General features: G+C 37.7%; 1 protein-coding gene across 2 annotated transcripts; it reads right to left on the bottom strand.

The window, feature by feature from the left end:
• Positions 1–9545: 9545 nt before the first annotated feature.
• On the bottom strand, positions 9546–15031 carry LOC147864361 (uncharacterized). 2 transcript variants are annotated; one of them, XM_087320129.1, is made up of 4 exons: positions 12213–13969; positions 11977–12117; positions 9915–10631; positions 9546–9791 (listed from the first exon to the last, which is right to left on the bottom strand). In XM_087320129.1, the coding sequence occupies exons 1-3, from the start codon at positions 13615–13617 to the stop codon at positions 9940–9942; spliced, it is 2238 nt and encodes a 745-aa protein (XP_087176255.1). In that variant the 5' UTR covers positions 13618–13969; the 3' UTR covers positions 9546–9791; positions 9915–9939. The 2 variants fall into 2 exon arrangements, with proteins under 2 accessions (XP_087176255.1, XP_087176253.1); XM_087320127.1 differs by adding an exon at positions 15009–15031 and having other exon boundaries at positions 9776–10631; positions 12213–13761.
• Between the last annotated feature and the right edge of the window lie 4231 nt (positions 15032–19262).

Below are 19262 nucleotides of genomic sequence, written 5' to 3'. Positions count from 1 at the left end.
TGTTGCCATTGCTCGAAAGAGTCGACCACAACTAGTAACTCCTTGTCATGCACCCCGTAGTTGATCTCCGCAACAATAAATTTTCTCGAGTGAAACACGACTGGATGGGACTGCCCATCCTTGCCTGATTGTGATAGGATACTCCCCAATGCAAAGTCTGACGCATCCGCCTCAATGGTAAATGGATTTTTGAGATCAATATGTGCTAAGATAGGAGTTGATGTGAATGCCTCTTTGAGCTGAGTAAAGGTTGTGTCCGCTTCAATAGTCCAAACAAACGCTTGATTTTTCTTGGTGAGTTGGGTGAGAGGCAACATGATCTTTGAATAATTCCATATGAATTTGTGATAGAAGTTAGCAAATCCGAGGAAACATTGGACGTCTCAAATAGAATGTGGGGGGTGTCATTCCAATAAGTTTTTGACTTTTGTTGGATCCATGAAGATACCCTTGGATGAAATAGTATAACCCAAGAATTCGACTTGTTCACTGTCAAAACAACACTTCTCAAGTTTGGCATACAGACCATACTTTCTTAAGTGTTCAAGTACTTTCCGACATGTATATCATGCTCCTCGTGTTTTAGAGTAAATCAACAAATCATCTAAATAGATGATGAGAAAGATATCCCAAAAATCTTGGAAAATGTCATTTGCCATATGTTGGAAAACTACAGATGCATTTGTGAGCCCGACAGGCATGACTATATACTTGAAATGACCATACCGAGTGCGAAATGAAGTTTTTCACTCATCTCCCGGTTGAATGTGAACAAGATTATATCCACCCTTAAATCAATCTTTGTAAAACGCTTTAGCCTTTGCCCCACCAATGTGCTCTAAAAGACTGGAGATTAAAGGTAGAGCATACCTATTTCTTATGGTGATAATTGGAGGATGAATCAACTATGATTACCAACAAGGGGTTTAGGGATTAGTGTGACTTAAAATGTGATTGATTTATTCCTTAATATGACCGTTTTTTCACCCTTTTTTTTTAAACAGGTTGGGCGACCATATTAATCAGGTTGGGTGACCATATTAAAACAAGTTGGGCAACCCTTTTATGAGGAGAGATGTTTATTACGAGGGTTGGGAGACCTATAGGGTAACATGAGTAATAGGTTGGACGACCTGTTTATGAGAAGAGATGTTTTTTAAGAGGGTTGGGCGACCATATTTAAACAAGTTGTGCGACTGTTTTACAAGAAGATATATTTTTTAAACAGGTTGGACAACCATATTTAAGAGGGTTGGGTGACCTGAATAGTTATGAAATAATATATGTATGAAAACGACATATCTTTGAAAAACAACAAACATAATTCACACTATGAGTGAGAAATCAATATATCTTTGAAAAATAGGTTTAGGGGCCAAAGAACAACACTTGAGATAAACAACTTTTCCATCAATAAGAATTTTCGACTTTTATTATATACTTGTAACCTCCTTGGTCCCTTTCAAGGGATTCAACACCAGTCATTGACACATCAATCTAGTATTCTCATTTCGCCCCATCTTGTCTCCTTGATCTTTATCTCTGTCTTCATGCTCTTGTGTCGTTCCCAGCTTCTTAAGTTCCATGCTCTTAGCCCCATCATCTGTGCTCCCTCCAAATTTACTGTTGGTGTGTTCGTGACACTACGCCCCGGAGACAATGCATATTCTCAGTAATCGCTTTGTTTGTTAGGCCCGATCAACTCCAGATGTTCGCAACTTGCATGTTGCATGATGATTCCTTGCTCAACGAGACCACCCGGGCAACCATGTCAGACCCATTCACTAACGAAATCATGGCATGCATCAATGACCCATCCCAGGAAATGAAAAGCTCTGATCTCAGTCACTTTACAACTCGAGATGGGCTACTATATCGTAATCACCTCCTTTATGTTCTAGAAGGATCATGTCGCACCCGAATACTACAAAACTGTCATGATGATCCTCTTGTCGGCCACTTTAAGGTCGTGAAAACACTGGAATTGCTATCTTGGGGATTTGGTGGCCCCAACCTTGGAAATTTGTCAAAGAATTTATCAAGACATGTAACGTCTGTGCTCGCTCCAAAGAGGCTGAATATCGGCCATACGACCTTCTCCACTCGCTCCCAATTCCAAGTCAACCTTGGGCCTTCCTCCCCATGGACTTTATTATCGATTCCCTTGTTTTGGTGGTCATGACATGGTGTTGGTGATTGTTGATCGGTTTTCAAAGATGGCTCACTTTGTCCCATGTTCCAAAACCATTTCGGGGGAGGAGATGGCGAACCTTTTACTTAAAAATGTTGTTTGATTACATGACCTACCCGAGGACATCACCTCTAACCGAGGTTCTCAATTTATCTCCCACTTCTGGCGATGACTTTTGTAGGCATTCGGGACTTCTATGAACTTGTCAATAGCATACTATCCTTAAACTGATGACCAAACTGAAAAAGTCAACCAAATCCTTGCACAATACCTCTGATGTACAGTCAGCTACCAACAAGAGGATTGGGTGGATTTTCTTGCAATGGAAAAATTTTCCTAGAATAATAGTATCCATGCTTCAATTAGGGTTTCCCCATTCTTTGCAAACTATAGGTTCCACCCTCGTTTCAACGTTTCCATTCCTGCGATTTCCATCAATCTGTCGGCAAAGATGTGTGGTCGCACTTTACAAGATGTCCATCGTTACCTTTCCCTTGAGCTCCATGTCACTGGCAACCAGTATAAGGATCAAGTTGACCGCGCCGACCTTTGCAGTCAGTGACATGGTTTGGCTGCTATGTCACCACATCACCACCACACGTCCCTATGCGAAACTAGATTACAAAAAGCTAGGCCCCTTCCGTATCATCGAGCGAATCAACCAAGTTGCCTTCCGGTTAGCGCTTCCCCTAGCATTTAGGATTCACAATGCTTTCCATATTTCCCTCCTCGAACTCTACCATCCTTCTCAAATTTCGGGACGCCAACCTCCTCCATCACCACCCATGGCCCGTGGAATTATCCACAGGGGAGGAGTACGAGGTTGACCAGATCATCGACTGTCACTTGCGTCGTCGAAAACTTCAATATTTGGTCTTATGGAAACATTTCAGATACCACTTAGAAAGTGATTACACATTCACACCACTTAGAAACATATTACGCATTTTGTGATTACACATTCACACCACTTAGAAACATATTACACATTTACAGAATGCTCCAGAGGCAATTCTCTAGCTTTTCATCAACGATACCCACAAATGCCAGCCGCGTGTTTTGGGAGGCGGCCTTAAAGAGAGGATAATGTCATATACATGTCACGCCACTGTGGAAGGTAAGGGTTGAACCCAAGACCTCCTAGTCTCCATTCGGCAACCTTACCAACTAAGCTACATCCATTTATGCATCCTTTGATAAATCCAATTTGATGTATTGTAGATTGAACACTAGAACTTTCCTACCTTGCATGCATCCTCATGCATTCTCTATTTCTAGCTTGCATGCATACCTCCACCTTCTTGTATAAATATTCAGGTGCACCTTGACTCTAATCAAGGTGAACAACACCAGTTACAAAAGCATAAGTTGAGTTCTTGTTCTCTTTCTCTTGTATATTCTCTCTCTTAGTACTTATTCTTGTCTTGGTTCTGCTTTATTCTACTCGTTTGTGACAGTCATAACCCCATTTTCAAACCCACAAGATTCTAAGGTCCATTTACCATCAAATTATCAAGAATTCTCCGATGTGTTTGATAAGGTAAAGGTCAAGACACTTCCTAATCATTGGTCATATGATTGTCCCATCGATTTACATACCGAGAAAGAACCACCATGGGGACCAATTTATAACCTTTCGCCATTAGAATTGAAAGTTCTTTGAGAATATATTGATGAGAATCTTACAAATGGGTTTATTTGACACTCTCAATCCCCTGATGGTGCTCCTATTTTTTTCATTAAGAAAAAAGATGGATCTTTATGTTTGGTCATAGATTATTGACGTTTGAACAAGGTTATTATCCGAAATTGATATGCTCTACCATTGATTCAAAATCTCTTGGAACATCTCAATGGGGCCAAATACTTCACGAGGCTAGCCTTATGAGGAACTTACAACGTTGTTCGCATTCGCCCTAGTGATGAATGGAAAATTGCTTTTCGCACACGATATGGTCACTTTGAGTACATAGTAATGCCATTCAATAATGGCAAATGATATCTTTTGATATTTTCTTGATATCTTCACAATAATTCATTTGGATGACATATTAATCTACTTGAAGACAAAGGAGGACCACGATACCCATGTTCGACAAGTTCTACAACGATTACAGGAATATGGTCTTCATGCCAAACTAGAGAAGTGTTGCTTGACCGCAATCAAGTGGAATTTCTAGGATATGTGGTCTCTCCGGAAGGTATTCCTATGGACCCAAAGAAAGTACAAACCGTTCTAGATTGGAAGACACTAGGTTTAGTTTGCAATGTGCAATGTTTCTTGAGATTTGCAAACTTCTAACACAAATTCATCAAGAGTTACTCATAGATTGTCTTGCCCCTCACGGAACTAACATAGAAGAACCGATCATTTGTATGGACATCAAGCGCAAACGAGGCATTGATAACTTGACGCAAGCATTTACATCTACTCCAATTTTGGTCCATGTTGACATAGAAAAGTTGTTTATGATATAAGCATATACCGATTCTGATTTGGCACAGGAAGTGTTTTATCGCAAATAGTGCATGATAAGAAATTGCATCCAGTTGCATTTCATTCAAGAAAGTTTAACCTACAGAAATCAATTATGAAATCCATGACAAAGAATTGTTGATTCTTTTGAGCAATGGTGTAACTTCTTGGAAGGTTCGCCTCACCAAATTATTGTTTATAAAGCCTCATAAGAACCTCACATACTTTCAAAACGCTTGAGTCCTAAATCGACGACAAGCTCGATGGGCACAATTCCTAACAAGGTTCAACTTTGTGATAACTTGGCGTACATGCATGGCAACATAACTCTAAATAATAATAATATGAAAACATATTTATTAGTTGAAATAAGTGGATGTGATGGTTAAAGTGTCAACTCTTGTTTAAAGGTTATATGGTTTCAAATCTTGATAGTGACATTTTGTGATTGTTTGTGGTTCTCATATATGGGTTCTTCTAAATTTTGTTATTTGGCAAGGGTCTAAGCATTGGTTTGGACATGAAGACGTGGAGCCTCTTCGCATGAATATGGCCAAATGGGTATGCCATGTTTTGGGCCTATCCATATTGTAAATTATGGTATTTTGCCTATCCACTTTGTAAATTCCCAAATTGTAACATCGGATAGTTTACCTCTTGCTTATGTAAATTCTTATATGGGCCATATCATGTTGTAAATTATGAATTTTTGCTGATCTGGGTTGTAAAAGTGATTTTGTCATAATGAAGAAGCAAATTTTTGGTGTATATGGTGAAATATGGTGTTACATTTTGGTGTATCTGGTGGTAATTTTGGCATATATGGTGTATTATGGTGTTACAAATTTGTGTATATGGTGTATTATGGTGATAAATTTTGGTGTACATGGTGTATTATGGTGTTAAATTTTGGTGTATATGGTGTATTATGTATGAATATGAAAGAACGGTGTATTATAATGTTAAAATATGAAATATTTTGGTGGATATGTTAATTATCCTGTCTTCCAGTAACCCAGCTCAATAATCTATGACTACACTAACACAACTCAATAATACACGACCACACTAACCTGACTCAATTAACAAAGCTCGCCAATAACCCGGATCAATTATAGCGAACTCTACTCTACGACTACACTAACCCAGATCAAATGACTAACCTGGGAAAAATTACAGAAGTCGACTGACTACATATAATGACATGTTTCAATGATTAGAATTTATTGTTTTCCCATCCACATTTACCATTTCATTTTCTCATTGCTAAAGAATTTCACATCACAAAGTAGATTCTAATCGATATCATTTTATACTTGCTCTTATTTTCATATTGTGATCATGTTGGATGCAAGTAACTAAATGATAGACGTATGTGGCGCGGAAGATGTTGATTTTATATTTGCAATGACGTAAGATAAAATAGAGGAAATGTCATCATATTTAGTTACTTTGATTACATCTGAGGAGAGCAACGAGTCTGAGGTTGATGAGACCGAGGACAACATAGATCCCATGATGTTTTGTTCCCCAAGATATTTAGTGTTCAATAAAGGTACATATGAACAGTTAATGGTTAAAGACTTATTAGGAATAGTTAAGGTCATGATTGAAGATCTAAAAGGTGTCACAAAGGGTACACCTCTCAATCTTAACGCGTGGAGGCACATGAAGAGTCGACTCATATTACATCATGAGAGTGCAATTTACTTAAACGTGTTACCTAATCTAAGAGTATCATACATAGACCAATGGACCATGTGTTAGATTCTAACTAATTATGGTGCAACAATGTGAGATAAACCTGAACCTCCTCGATCTCTCATATCATCAAGGGTTGATGTGAGTCATACCTTGGGTCCTGCAAGGATCGCACAAGCATACATACATATATAATGTATTATTAAGTATAGAGTATGTATACATACATACATCTTGCCCAAAATACCCCACAAAATAGAAGAACAAAGGAAACAATATGTGCTTGGAATTCTCAAACAAAACCCCCACGTTGCCTCTCAATGGTTTCTATCTCCCATGGTCAAAGAAAAGAAAACAAAGCAAAGAGCTCTAGTTTGGATCCTTGCCTTGCTCTATTTTCAGGTATATCCTTACAAACATTGATAAAAATGAAAAATGTTAATTATTGCAGGCTTTCAAGTATGTTTTAAATGCCTTGAATTGGATATATAATCCATTGTGAGAACTCGGAATAACAAGTCACTTGCACTCTTTCAAGCCCTTGATCAGACACCGAAGATTAAGTAACCCCGACATTAATCAAGACTTAATCATGACCTGACCAATCCAAAGATTATTATCATAACCTCTTTCTCTTTGATCCAACATTTTTTAACATCCAAAAATGAATATAATCTTGATCCACTTATTTTATCCTAGTCCCTTCATTGTGCCTTCTTAGTTATACTACACCTTCTTCAACCTCTTTTTGAGCTTTACTTATGCTATTCCAACCACATAGTTAATCTCCCATTGATCCATCCACTTGATTAACCACCACCATTTGCTTACTTTTTGCACCAATAAAGCCAAATTTAAAATTTATATAAGACCTTACCCATACTTTTTGAATAAAATAATATAAACTCGTTTATAAAATTCCCACAATCTAAGATTCATAATTGTGTTTTGGCCATCACTTCGTGTTTATGGTTACCATATAAAATATGCATTGTAGATCTTTCCATGGAAGATGTTTTACCTTAATGACTACAATACACAAGTTTGCAAATTGTTTGCTAGTCTGGCTCCAAAAAGTGTCCTTTTGTCGACAAAAGTTTTATTTATGATTGTCTTGTCTAAGATATTGACAATGTATAAACAATTATTCATGTTCTAGATAATCCAAGAAAGGTTGTTTGAAAGCTATTAAACCATCTAATCACCACCACAATAATGATAATATAAAGATATTTGATACAACTTTTGGATGAACATTGAGAAATCATTCATAATCTCAAATAATTTACATTGAAAATCAACATAACTACAACATTACATAAAAAGAGAAATATGCATGTTAAGTATAACGAATGAGCTTCGAAAGCTTTTGCTCATATTCCATAAAGTGCTTGTAAATGTAGTTTGTTCTAGTTTTAACCAGATATTTTGCTAGAAAAAACAAAAGTGGAACATAAGCTCTTTATGAATATTTCCCAAGTGTAAAGGCCGCATGTGCATTAACACAACACATCAATCAGATTTAATGTACATAGACTTGCATCTGCACTAGAATAAAATCTCGATAAATCCAAGTTTCTTGCTACATTTCATGATATAAAGTAGGAACGAAAACCAAGATGCTTCATTCCTAGAATACAATCTCAAACATTCTTAAATGTTCTGGCATGTCGCATGCAAGTTGGTCCCTCTACACATCGTTTATTGACACTCTCTAAATATATTGGCATTGGCTGATCACCATCAATCTTCATAACAATGGCATAATCATATTCATTAGCATGACATTTAACCAAATTAAGAGAACAATGGTTGGTCATTAACCAAATTTGGGAGCTTGTCATTTAGTTATTCATAATAGAACCTTTATGTTCCAACTTTTTGATATGATATTTGGAAAGGTCAGCATTGGAAAAGCTGCAATTATTATTTCCCAAAGGGCACCGAATAGAAATAACTCAGAGCATAACTTTTCTTTTGCAAGTGTCTTTTGCTATATATTTTATACATATAAGAGATGTTTATTAGGTACTTACAGAGAACTCATAGCATAACTTTTATTTTGCAAGTGTCTTTTGCTGTATATTTTTAACAAATAAGAGATGTTTATTAGGTATTCACAGAGAACTCACAGCATAACTTTTCTTTTGCAAGTGTCTTCTGCTGTATATTTTATACAAATAAGAGATGTTTATTAGGTACTCAGAGGCATAACTTTTCTTTTGCAGGTGTCTTTTGTTGTATATTGTATACCAATTGGCAATAACACATGTTTATTAGGTACTTGATAGGTAGGCCTCATGAAGTGAAACAAAGCATTTTATCTTGTTTATTTGCTACTTTTCACCTCGTGCTCACAACCACTTTATCCCATTAATTTTTAATGAAAAGAATTCCATCAATAAAAATTACGGAGTTCAAGCCTTCCCGCAATCATTTGAGTAATAATCAGTATCAACGACCTTTGATCATACATATACACCCATGGGTTGTGGATTGGTGGCAATGAGATACTGGCTCTAGTGGGGATGGCTGTTAGTGACTGTGTTAGTCTAAGTGTATAGACTTATTTCATCATATTTGTATGCTGACATCTGAGAGGCTATCAAAGGAAATGCAAAAGGAACCTTCTAAAAACAGTTTACACAATTCTAGAGCACCATAACTGTGACATTACTAGAAATGCACACTTGGAAATGTCCTTCAACCTCTCTTTGAACTAAAGATATGTCGGCACACTAGACGTAATAGGATGAGCTTAAGCCTCGTTCCTGGCTGTAAAGTCAAAACTTGAGAGTTGGTTCACATGCTAGATGTGACATAGCACCCCTGAATGTCTCCCCTTGACCTCCTTCCAACGAAGCGCAAGTTCAAACACTAGAAATGCAATCTCTTGTCGAAAACAGACGAAACTTTTAGGCTTGGAACTTACAGAACTCTGTAATGCAATTCTTCTACAAGTGGACTGAGCTCGATATTCCACAGGCACAAGGATTTTTGCATATCAAGATATTACAGACGCTATAATTATAGAAAAAAAAACCACTACAGATGAAGACCTGTTATTTTTCAATAACATGCTATTTTTCAATAACACTTCTTTTAGTCGAAATAAGCTCTTTTTTAGCATTAGTAGGACCTTTTACAACTTCCGATAGACTAAACCAGAAGAGTCAAAGTGTAAACTGGAGTAGTCCAAGTAAAACTAGCTTCAGAAAGTGAGATGAAGCTTGTGGATACATGGTATATATTCTACATGGGTTAAGAACAGATTTCTTCTTCGGTAATGTCCTGAAGCGTTTATACAATTACTTTTAGATTTAAAACAGGTAAGTCCCAGATTCAAAAAGAGCCCTGAAGATAGTAGATAATAAAAAAAATATTCAGCATTGAGATAGTAGAATATGAGCCTTCTCCTGCATCCTGGAGAAAATCTATATATTATTAGGACTTCTATATAACTAGTACAAAGAAAAAAATACAAAACGATTTATGCAAGGGATACCAACTTCAGAATCTTATATGGATAGACAAAGAAGTGTAAACCTGAGGTGGATTTGGATGTATTAACTTATGGATGATCAGTCATTTGAGTTTTTGACCTTCCATTACTACCAAAACCTGACCAAAAACTGAAAGATCCCTTCTTCTGAGATTGTTTATTACAGAATTGCCTAGCTGCAGTACCAACAATAGCCATGGCTGCTGCACTAGGTAAACTTTTCATATAAGACATTTCGTAACTTTCCAATGCTTGCCCAAGATCCGTGGAAGTCTGGATCATGTCTGTTGTACTTGCTGCAAATATTCTACAAACGTCACCATCTTTGAATTGTTTGACTCCAAGGGCCAGATATCTGAGAGCATCCTTTTCCTTCATGGCATTGAAAAGAGCAGAAGCCTGATCTGAGATATCTGTATTACGAGTTCTAGCTGAATACCACCGTTGAATCCAAACTTGGTGTTTGCTTGAATTCTTCTGACTTCTAACTACATTATGCCTCTCTCTTCTCCTTGGGAGAGCATATTCTTCAGCTCTCTCCTGTCGCCTTTTGCCAAGAATATTTGTTGTCCTTAGTCTATTATCATGTGCAGTCTTTAATATGTCCATCTCATCAGAATTTATTATATCTGTGTTTTCTTTGTTAAGATCTAAGGCTAGTTTTGGTTGGCGGATGATCATATTTGATGAAGAGAACTTTCCTGCTTTACAGTGTTGTAGCTCTTGATCTTTCAGCAGTCCAACTGTCTGTTTGCACATTCCTGCAGATAAAGCCATCTATATAAGAAGTATCACGAAAACTTCTGAAAGGCAGAATGAATCATCGAATATGTGATACTTCCCTAGGAACTTTTTGAGCAATACAATATAAGAAAATTGTTGACCGCCAAGGATAAAGAAAAATGTTCTCTATTACGTACAATAATTTTGAGGTCATCTATATTACTTATCAGTCATAAAGGCTTTAAAGCAGGATCAATCTAATATAAGCAAAATGACAAGCATGATGTTTCAACAGGTAAATACTTCATAACTCCATCCTTGAGCTCCACATATTTTTAATCACTTTTAGATAGTGGTACATGCAACACCCCATCCAAAAATGCTCATCCATTAAATATATAGATCTCAAATCTCAGAACGAGCCTTACATACACATGGTAATCCTTAAATACAGACGGTGATCATCATAAAACTATATGGAACCCACAAGTAGGATCAGATGAGCAAGTATTCATGAAATAATAAAACATTCACTGGATTCACAACATGCATTGGACAGAGACCTATTTGAGAGGTGACCCAAGGATGGCGAAAACCTCACTCTAGCCCAAAAATTTTGATAGATAGACCTCTGCTCCTACATCCATTGCCTTCCAATTCCTACCATGATAAGGGGGATAGAGTAGGCTAGCTTTAGAAAGGGCTAGCAAGGTTGTTACCCTGGAAAACAATCCAGGCATAATAAATCTAGCCAAGAAAACTTTCCCCTGAAGTCGAATTAATAATTTCTGCTCCTCCTTGGTTGCAAGAAATAATCCTAGCAGACTTGCCCATACATAATAAACCTAGCCAAGAAGACTTCCCTCTGAAGTTGAACAATGACTTCCAATCCTCCTTGGTTGCAAGAAAAGGAATCCTAGAAAAGAAAAGGCCTCGGATGATTATGGATATGTTGTTGAGCATGCCACCATAATAATCTATGGCTATAGCTAGTATTGTGGTCTGCAGTAACCAGTACTATCCCAGAACAATTCACTTCAGAAATGCCTTGTTTCAGCAGGGAACACTTCAGAGCAAACATTAACAACGAGCACTGACAATATGGATATGGGACAAGTAAATGGCCCAGATCCAGTTTTATATCGTCAGATTTTATACCATGGGATCCCTGATACCAAGGAGAAACTATTGTGTACTACTTTCCCTGATGTGGAGTAGTGTAAATGTGTGTTCTAAAAAAGAATACTGTACAAAAAGGATTTGGATCTTATTTTCATTCTCCCATCTTGAGAATAAAACCATTAAACTCTAATTAACAATTATCTATAGCTCGGACAATGAGCATGACAATCTGCTCTTGCATACAATTAATTTTTTTCTTACCATGCGGAACGATTATGGTCTGTTTGTCAATGACATTTGGCATGGCCTTCAGATTCATATCCAAAAATAGAGATATATGTTCAGTATTTGACTCAAGTCTCTCAGAAGTATCAAGATCCACTTCCATCCCTCCTTTAAAAGCTGCATAAATAGAGTTCTAACTTAGAACCTGAGTATATTTTTAATTCAATCCAGAATATGAGAATTTACTCATGCATGGAATGATTTTGTCTTACCATCAGAAACATATGAAGTATCTTCGTCTTTTTCATTAGGCTCGGGGCTCATATTCATATCTAGAATTTGAGATACACGTTCAGTATTTATTTTCGCTACTTTCTCACAGTTTTCAGACTGAAGATGCATTTTCATTGGTAGAGTCTGTTTGCCTATTTCACAAGTAGAGATATCAATATTCAGACCAAGCATTAGACCGTAATCAATGTCTCTAACAAGAGCTTTGCCTTCATTGGCTATTGCGTGATTTTCCATTGAATAATGTGCTTTATTATATGGTTTATCTTCAGCATTTTTGGAACCATTTGATGACTCTACAAACAAATTGAGGGTAGTCAAGGCATTCCCATGTAATCCACTGAACCTAGTAGTTATTCTTTTGGATGATTCCCGAGATTTAATCCCTATAGTACCATGTGAAACATTTAAAGACAGATCAGGTAAAGAATCTTCAGAAGGCTGACTTTCTGCTATGATGATATTATTATTTTTTGCATGGCTTCTTTCCCCCATGAGAATTGAAGAGGTAATTTCAGAAGGTGCTTTTCCACAATCTTCTCTTTCCATGGAACTTGATGGTGCTTGGCTGCAGTCAGGCATTACTAACCCATGAACATGTTCACCTAAAGTAGACTTCCCAATGACAGCCTGTGGTTTCTGAAACAATAATTCATTGCATGAAATTTGCTGATTTGAATGTATGCATAAATCACTAGCTAAGGTAGGACACAATGAGAATCCTCTACTCGTTTCACTAGGGTGCCTTAGATTAAACATGAGCTTGTTTAAAACTGGTGGCATTGGAGGTTTTCTCAGTCCAATTGGTGCAATCATCTCTACTCTAGTACTATCAGGATTATAACCAGAAAAGGTTTGACATAAATTGTGTGAGAGCTGATTAGGTTTAGGGCCAAATCCAAAGCTTGACCGCAACACTCCTGCATTTTCTTTGTTTAACAACCCCTCATTATCTGTATCCAAGACATCCGATGCACCCGAAACATCGAATTCCTTCTGTTCTCCAACATGATTCATGTTTCCTGCATGCAAAGAAGCTCCTGCAGTGACTTTCCAAAAGGATTTGACTTCTTGTTCATTGATCAAGCTATCGCTTCTTGAAAAAACAGTACCTCGATTTTCAACACAGTGCATTATATCCTTGCATGATTTTTCGGAACATTTGACAGGACCGCATGCTTGCAGGGAGCAACTTCTAGAGAATACATCATCTGTAGACTTTATTCGATGAATCCACGAAGTTTTAAGGGATCTATCACTTGTTCTGCTCTCTATATATGTAATTTCCTCAGAACCAAGATGGACCGAGAAACTGTCAAGCTTATTTGTATCATCAATTGGAGCAGACAAGGTTGATAAAGTGGAAGAGTTTGTAGAAGCCTCCATAGTTTTTAAGTCAAGTGGAGTGACAAGTTCAACTTATGGAATTTCCATCAGAAATCATACAAAACAGAAGAGTTTTGACATTTGAGGTTCTTCCCTTTGGAAGGAAAAGCTTGTGATTTGGCCTGTATGTTCTGCCCTCTAAACCTGTAATTTCATTAAAACAAAGGCAGATCAGACACTTTCATGCTTATATGTCTTACATTCAGAGAAAGAAGCTTGGCAGAAGAGCACATTTTGGTTGCATAATGTCCATGAACGGAAAGACACGCAGAAGTCGTGGAATTTCCTTCAGGAAGCATACAAAACGGAAGGGTTTGAAATTTCATTGGGGTTGCTAAGACAAAAATGGGAATCACATGCTGCCAACGAGGCATTTCACAAAATACTCAAAAGTGCCAGGAAAATACATTTGAACAGTGTGATCAACAACAACAAGAAGAAAAAGAAGAAAAAAAAAAGATGATGCAGGTGTTGATAATGAGGATATGGATGTTGGTGACATTATTACTGTTCAAGATGATGATGAGGTAAATCAGATGACGTTGGAGACATTGAATTTCTTTGGAAAGGACACAAAAATCAGAACAAGGGCGCAGAATCATACCATGCAATAAATAAAAACACACCACGAGGTAAGAAAGGGGTATCTGTATATAGTATGTATGATCAACAAGTATATGATAATGACGAGGACTCTGACGAAGGCATTGATGATGATGCAAATGAATAGCTTGCTAGTGTTGCTGTTGAAAATGATTATGAAGATATGATGATGATGCCGCAAAGATCTTGTTATCGACTAACATCTTATTGTTGATGGAGATAGTGGTGTAATAATTACCAGCAAGAAGCACAAAAACAGACATATCATGAGTTCCCTTCGGAATGGACAAAACAACATACAAAGAAAGAAAAAAAGAGGCATACAAAATGTAAGATTTTGAAGTAAGAGCAAGATGATGATGATGATGTTTTTTGGGCAGTTCTTGGTGTTGATGAGGTTACACAAGAAGGAGATCAAACAGAAGAGTTTTAAGTCATGGAGTTCCCTTCAAGGAATCATCCAAAATCCAAAGATCTGGGAGGCGAGAGGCATTCAAAACTCAAATGAGAGGTTTTAAGCCATGGTAATATTTCTTTTCAAAGGCACAGAAAACAAGCATAACAAAGTAGATTCATTTCATGAAATAAGAAAGGGCTGTGGGTGTACAGTTTGATTAATAAGGAAGAAGAAGAAGAAAATGATGATGATGATGATGATGATGATGAACAAGACGCACAGAAAACAGTATATTTTTGAGCCATGTTGTTTCTACAGATAGCATACAAAATCTGAACAGCAAAAGACATAGAAAACAAATAAATAGACGCATACATACAAAAAGGCATACCTGTCTAACGTATGAAATGATCATCAACGAGATGAAAACGAACTCGATGTTGAGATTGTTGACGAATTCCCTGCTGTTTGTTGATGATGAGAGAAGAGCACATAAAAAGGCAAGAGAGTTGGAAGCCATGGAGTGTTAGCATGTAAGATGTGAAAGAAGAAAGCAGAGTTCATGACATTGAAATGATAGGAGGCATACCTGTGTAGAGTGTGTGATCAACAGAGAAGTGGAGCCAAAACAAAAAAATAAAAAGGAATTCGTGGTGGAAGATCTCTGATTTTTCTTTTTCTTTTTATTTTTAAGGATGAAGAAGACGATGAACTGGTCGATTCTGATGATGAAGACGGCAATGGATATGGATATGGCGATGGTGGTGTGAGGATGGTGATGATGATGATGATGATGATGATGATGATGAGCAAGAAACAACGTGTGGAAGGAATCTAGAGGGGCAAGCAGCCATAGAAGTTGTAATCAGGCAAGGGCAAAAGAATCAGAAGAAGAATCAGAGAAAGGAGGGAGGAGATTGAAAGCAGCAGAAGAAAGAAAGACAGAGAGACAGAGTGCACAGCACAGTTTTTTGTTACTGTGATTGTATGTAATATATCATATATGTATGTATGTATGTATGTATGTCTTTTCTTACTGTTACTCAATCTCTCTCTGTTTCTCTCTGTCTTTCTGTCTCTGTCTTTCTCTCTCTGTTTCTCAGAGACTGAGAGAGAGAGGGTCTCTCTCTCTCTCTAACTCCTCCATTTTTCCATTACCAGAAAAAATGAATCAAATAAAAACAAAAAATAATTAAAATAAAATAAAATAAACTCACATACAATTAATAATTCTGTCCACAAAATCTTCTGCTTTCATGGGGCCTCTTCTCTCCTCTCTCTCTCCTCTTCTCTCTCTCTCCTCTTCTCTCTCTCTCCTCTTCTCTCTCTCTTCTCTCTCTCTTCTCTCCTCTTCTCTCTCTCTTCTCTCCTCTTCTCTCTCTCTTCTCTTCTCTCTCTCTCTCCTCTTCTCTCTCTCTTCTCTCTCTCCCTTCTCTTCTCTCTCTCTCCTCTTCTCTCTCTCTTCTCTCTCTCCCTTCTCTTCTCTCTGTCTCTCTCTTCTCTCCCTTCTCTTCTCTCCTTTCTCTCTCTCTTCTCTCCTTTCTCTCTCTCTCTCTCTTCTCTCTCTCTCTCTCTCTCTCTCTCTCTCTCTCTCTCTCTCTCTCTCTCTCTTCTCTCCCTTCTCTTCTGTCCTTTCTCTCTCTCTCTCTCTCTTCTCTTCTGTCCTTTCTCTCTCTCCCTCTCTCTCTTCCCTTCTCATAGGTCATATTTGACCTCCGAAGACGATAATATAATCTCTCTCCTCTCTCTCTCCCTCCCTCTCTCTCTCTCTCTCTCTCTCTCTCTTCCCTTCTCTCCTCTCTCTCTCTCTCTCTATGTCTCTTATCTCCTCTCTCTTCTCTCTCTCTCTCTCTCTCTCTTCTCTCTCTTTCTCTGATACAAGAGAGAAATAGAGGAATGATTGATGGGATCAATCAATCAATCATTCCACCTCCTCCTGGACTTTGGACTTGGACTTGGACTTGGGTGTTTTTTGTTGGATCCATGGGTGCAACCGATCTGTTCCTCTATGCCATCTCAGGGGCCTCGTCCAGCAAACACACACCAGGCCGTGTCGCCGATGAAAATGAATGGCAAAATGGTGAAGCGCTCCCCGCCTCCACTCGTCGGAAAAGGGCCAACGCAACGCACCCACTTTGACTCCGAGACACTCGAACTTGCTCCTCTTTTCTAGTTCCACTACACATTGTTAACGCTCGATCGAGACGTAAGAATTGTTAAGTTGAGACCTCCGTTTTCATGCCTCTTGTTGATCCCCCTTACCCTAATGGAAAGCTATTTGATGCAAGGCCTTGGGTCCAGATCTTTGACTTTTCCAGCCGTAAGAACTGTTGAGTCGACACCTTCGTTTGATGCCTCTTGTTGATCCGCTTACCCTAATGGAATGCCATTCAATATGAGGTCTTGGGTCCAGATCTTTGACGTACATATTCGTTATACCTCATATTTGTCACCTTTCGTACATTGCATGTCACGTCGGTGTATCAAACTGGGGTCACACGGTCTCTTGATTTGTTGACATGACCATATCAGTCGTGATTCGACTAGCATTATACCTCCTCTTTTCCCTTTACTTTTATTTTACTTGCCGACAAGTTTGCGTATCATTTAAGATCGGTTCAATAACTTTACCCCTAAGAGAATTGTAGGGAAGAATTGCAAGGACTTGGGCACAACCCCATTACTTGTGGCAAAACTACTCAGATTCCTTTCTCTAGCCTAAGAGGTATTGCTTCTTTCAATGTCGGATCCAATCATATTGTTCCAATAAATACCTCCTCCCCACCAATTATTTGTGACCAAGGAAATATTGTGCCATGATTGGCATGCATTTCTTTATGGATACTCCGTGTGATCTAAAAGAAACGGGTAAAGCCACACTTCACTACACATAAGATTCTATGTGCTCGAGAATTTATTTTTGGAAATTTGTTGGAGCTTCCATTCCGTGCATGGAAACATGAGAAGGGCACCTCTATGTTTGTGTCGGATTTTGTTCCCTTTACGAGCTTCAAAAATTAAACTAATACCCTATGCTTTAAGTCATAGGGGTACCTTTTTCCTTGAACTCTCATTAGTGGTAAAGGAAGGTTAGTTGATGCTATAAGCTCTCCCCTTCAGATAGAGGCCATAAATGTTGTTTTTTAGTGTATTGTATAAGAGAAGGGATTCCCATAAGATCCTCGGCGAGTTTCTGAAATCAAAGTACATTGAACATGATGGTGTCGTTGTAAAGGCTACGGCTTTCACATTTTGGACAATGTGCTTCGTGTTGTGTTCCACGGAATAACATCTAATAAATAGATGATTTATGCCCAAAGATCTTTTGTTACATTATGTAATAATTTACTAATGGATTTTCATCTACAGAAACAAATAAAAGGCACTCAACTTCTTCTACTTTTTATGAAAAGGATTTAATGCTTTTATAGAAGAAAAAGGGCAACAACCACTTGTCGTTTTATATAGGAGGAATTTGCATAAAGTAAAAGTCACTTATAGCTCCACACTAAAAAAGGTTTGCGATAACTTGTCCCTTTGAAATTGAGCCCTCGAGGACGGAGAAAAAACACTTTCGTCATCATCGCGTATAAAGGTGTGTTTAGATTCTTGTTCATAGTCTTCTTCTTGTTGATGTCACAAGATGTCCATGCTCTCCACTCTTTTGTGGCTCTTTATATAAGAAGAAGAAAAGGAAAGCCAAATTCTAGTTGCATCATCATGATACAGAAAACACGTCATCGTCATCATGTTCATTTTCTTCTTCTTGATCATCACAATATATAACATATGTGAGGACCATTTTAAAATACTCGCACAAAGTGCAATGTGTATATTAACCTGTATTTAGCTTCTCCGACTTTATCTAGCTGATTTTATGCCTTTAATAAATGGGAGGGTCCCAAGATATTAGACCCATTAACTATTGCTAGTTATTAGAAATCTCGTGGATCACATTATAACTTTTCCAGAATATGGATGCATGCAACATGGGCGACAATGACCAAGTAGCTCAATTAGAATGATGGAAATGAAGCCAACTCTTGTATTCTTCCATGATATTTCGCCACTAACCTATGCAATAAGCAAGGAGAGTTCGAAGAAGAAAAGGTTTACGATAAGCAAGAATCTAAATAAATTATTTATATTTTTTGATGTTGAAAGAAACATTTGTTTTCCATTTTGTCGTTTCTTGAAAAAGTGCAAAGTGTATGAGAACTTGAATTCATGTTCATCTAGGTGACATGACAATTCTAGTCATGTACAACCCTTACGCCGCAAGGTAAATCTACCCATTTAATACTAAGTGATGTGGCGTTTTTGGACTAAGGTTAATTGGTTCATGTTGTTGATACGAACCTATGATATGTCAAAAAGTTTGTCCTATAGGTGAGTGAGAGAATACATTTTCCCCTAACATAACTCTAAGCGTTTCTACTAAGTCACACCACTAACTAGGGTGAAGTTGTAACATAACAATTGATTTGGTCGTAATGATGCAAGGTGAATGAATCTTCGTGTCGTCATTCGACATTCATGTCATTCTCCCTTCTTTTGTGTCATTCCCATAGTAGCTCCATGGTGCCGCCGACGTAACCATCAATGAATATGTATGGGTGTATGTTTACATAAGAGTCATGAGAGG

Source organism: Azolla caroliniana, unplaced genomic scaffold (assembly GCF_043228905.1).
Source record: "Azolla caroliniana isolate FFs.n. ecotype wild unplaced genomic scaffold, voAzoCaro1.0.p SCAF_5, whole genome shotgun sequence".
Classification (NCBI taxonomy): Eukaryota; Viridiplantae; Streptophyta; class Polypodiopsida; order Salviniales; family Salviniaceae; genus Azolla; species Azolla caroliniana.
The sequence above is the reverse complement of the archived record's forward strand: the minus strand, read 5'-3'. Positions and strand labels throughout refer to the sequence as shown.

What these genes read in the sequence shown, in the direction of transcription:
- LOC147864361 (XM_087320127.1), bottom strand. Translation starts at nt 13,617, where the DNA reads ATGGAGGCTTCTACAAACTCTTCCACTTTATCAACCTTGTCTGCTCCA. An exon ending in TACTTCATATGTTTCTGATG is followed by an intron (nt 12,118 to 12,212) that starts GTAAGACAAAAT and finishes CTATTTATGCAG; the next exon opens with CTTTTAAAGGAGGGATGGAA. An exon ending in GACCATAATCGTTCCGCATG is followed by an intron (nt 10,632 to 11,976) that starts GTAAGAAAAAAA and finishes CTTTATCTGCAG; the next exon opens with GAATGTGCAAACAGACAGTT.